This window comes from Phaethon lepturus, unplaced genomic scaffold, assembly GCF_000687285.1.
Source record: "Phaethon lepturus isolate BGI_N335 unplaced genomic scaffold, ASM68728v1 scaffold23650, whole genome shotgun sequence".
NCBI classification, from domain to species: domain Eukaryota; kingdom Metazoa; phylum Chordata; class Aves; order Phaethontiformes; family Phaethontidae; genus Phaethon; species Phaethon lepturus.
In genome coordinates this window covers 14,722-16,109 of record NW_010512949.1, presented here as the reverse complement: position 1 = coordinate 16,109, position 1,388 = coordinate 14,722, and the positions used below count along the sequence as shown (strand labels likewise).

Genomic DNA, 1,388 nt, shown 5'->3' with positions numbered 1-1,388 from the left:
TCCGCTTTCCCCGCTGGGTCTCTTTGGATACATGATGCTGGCCATCTTGAAGAACTCATCCGCAGCGTCCAGAGCTATAAGCCGATCCTGTCAAAGCAACAGGGTTTTACAGTCACTACGGGGTGCTTCGGGCAGCTCCCTGGTCAGGTTCTCCCTCCACAGCCGCTCTCAAGTTGAGCAAGGCATTAGATCTAATCTTTTCTCACTTTGTTAACAGGCTGCAAGAGCACCCAGTTGCACAGAGTTAAAGGAACTTGGGGAGGGTAAACTCATGGTGCTACAGTGCTGACGTTTCTGAGGAAGCTTGTTGGGATCACCCTGCAAGGGCTTGACCTTAAGCAGAAGGAGCTGTGGCATTGAGAAGCTGGTAAACAGCTGGATATCTGCACGGCTCAGCCTCGAGGAGAAGGAGCTGTGGTAAACAACTAAGAGGAAGTTAAGGAGCGCGTGGACACCTGCAGGCAGCGAATCCTGACTGTGCGAGAAGCGTGTGGACTGTGTGTGGTAACCAACCAGGACGTATTTTGTGGCGCGTGAAAGAGCTGTAACTGCATAAAAAGCAGACACTAGTAGCAATAAAGGTCTTTGGCCTGAATCCCTGCCAGAGTCTATGCCCTATTACTCCACAGAAGCTAAACAGCCAAGCTACAAGTGCACTATCTGATGGGGATGCCCCAGGTGCCACCATGTATCTGAGCACCTTCTGGTGCAGTTCACCTAGCTGGTTCCCTTCATTTGAGCTCACCTGCAGAAACAGGGACAGCGGGGAGGAAGGTATGCTCAGAGCTACTCACCACCACAAAGAGGTAGCGCTCAGAAAGCTCCCAGCTGGTTGGGAAGATGTTTGTCTCTTCAGAAAGCTTTAACAAGATGTCCCGGGCTTTGCCCATGTTCTGAGAATCGCTGATGATGCTGAGTTTGGTCACTGACAAGAGGGAGTCCGCTTCCTTCTGGAAACCTGGGAAAGAGAGATGTTACAGAAACAAGTCTAAATGTGCAAGCAGGGTCACCCCTGAGCCCTCCAGGCTCTTGCAAGGTTCTTTATTCCCCATCCACCTTGGGCTGCTGTGTTCCCTACTTGCTAAAACAAACTAGAGTTTGCCCCAGGCCGGCTCTGTGTCTGCCCTTGTGGCAGGTAGAAGCGTGCTGGTGAGGAAAAGAAAAATCACAAAAACAGTCAGAGCAAGTTTGTTGCTAGTTTTCCAGAGAAGGTGTATTAACATCCACAGCCAGGGTGCTGATTCCAGTCTTGCATGTTCCTGATGCTGGTAGGGCTTCCTGAGCACCCCAGCAACTATGTCTCTCTGTTGTTGGGAGGTAACAGTGATCAAAAACCTGCAGCAGTCATGGATGTGTGGGTAATTGTTCCTGTAGCAGTCAGCATCAGC

General features: G+C 50.8%; 1 protein-coding gene across 1 annotated transcript in view; it reads right to left on the bottom strand.

Annotated features, from left to right (window-relative positions):
- Positions 1–5: 5 nt before the first annotated feature.
- Positions 6–1,388, bottom strand: part of MREG (melanoregulin) — a gene marked incomplete at both ends in the record, with an annotated part of 11,576 nt that continues 10,193 nt past the window's right edge. Inside the window, 2 exons of the mRNA XM_010288810.1 lie at positions 6–87; positions 795–958. Coding sequence (XP_010287112.1) covers positions 6–87; positions 795–958 — 246 coding nt within the window. The remainder of the gene's footprint in view (positions 88–794; positions 959–1,388) is intronic.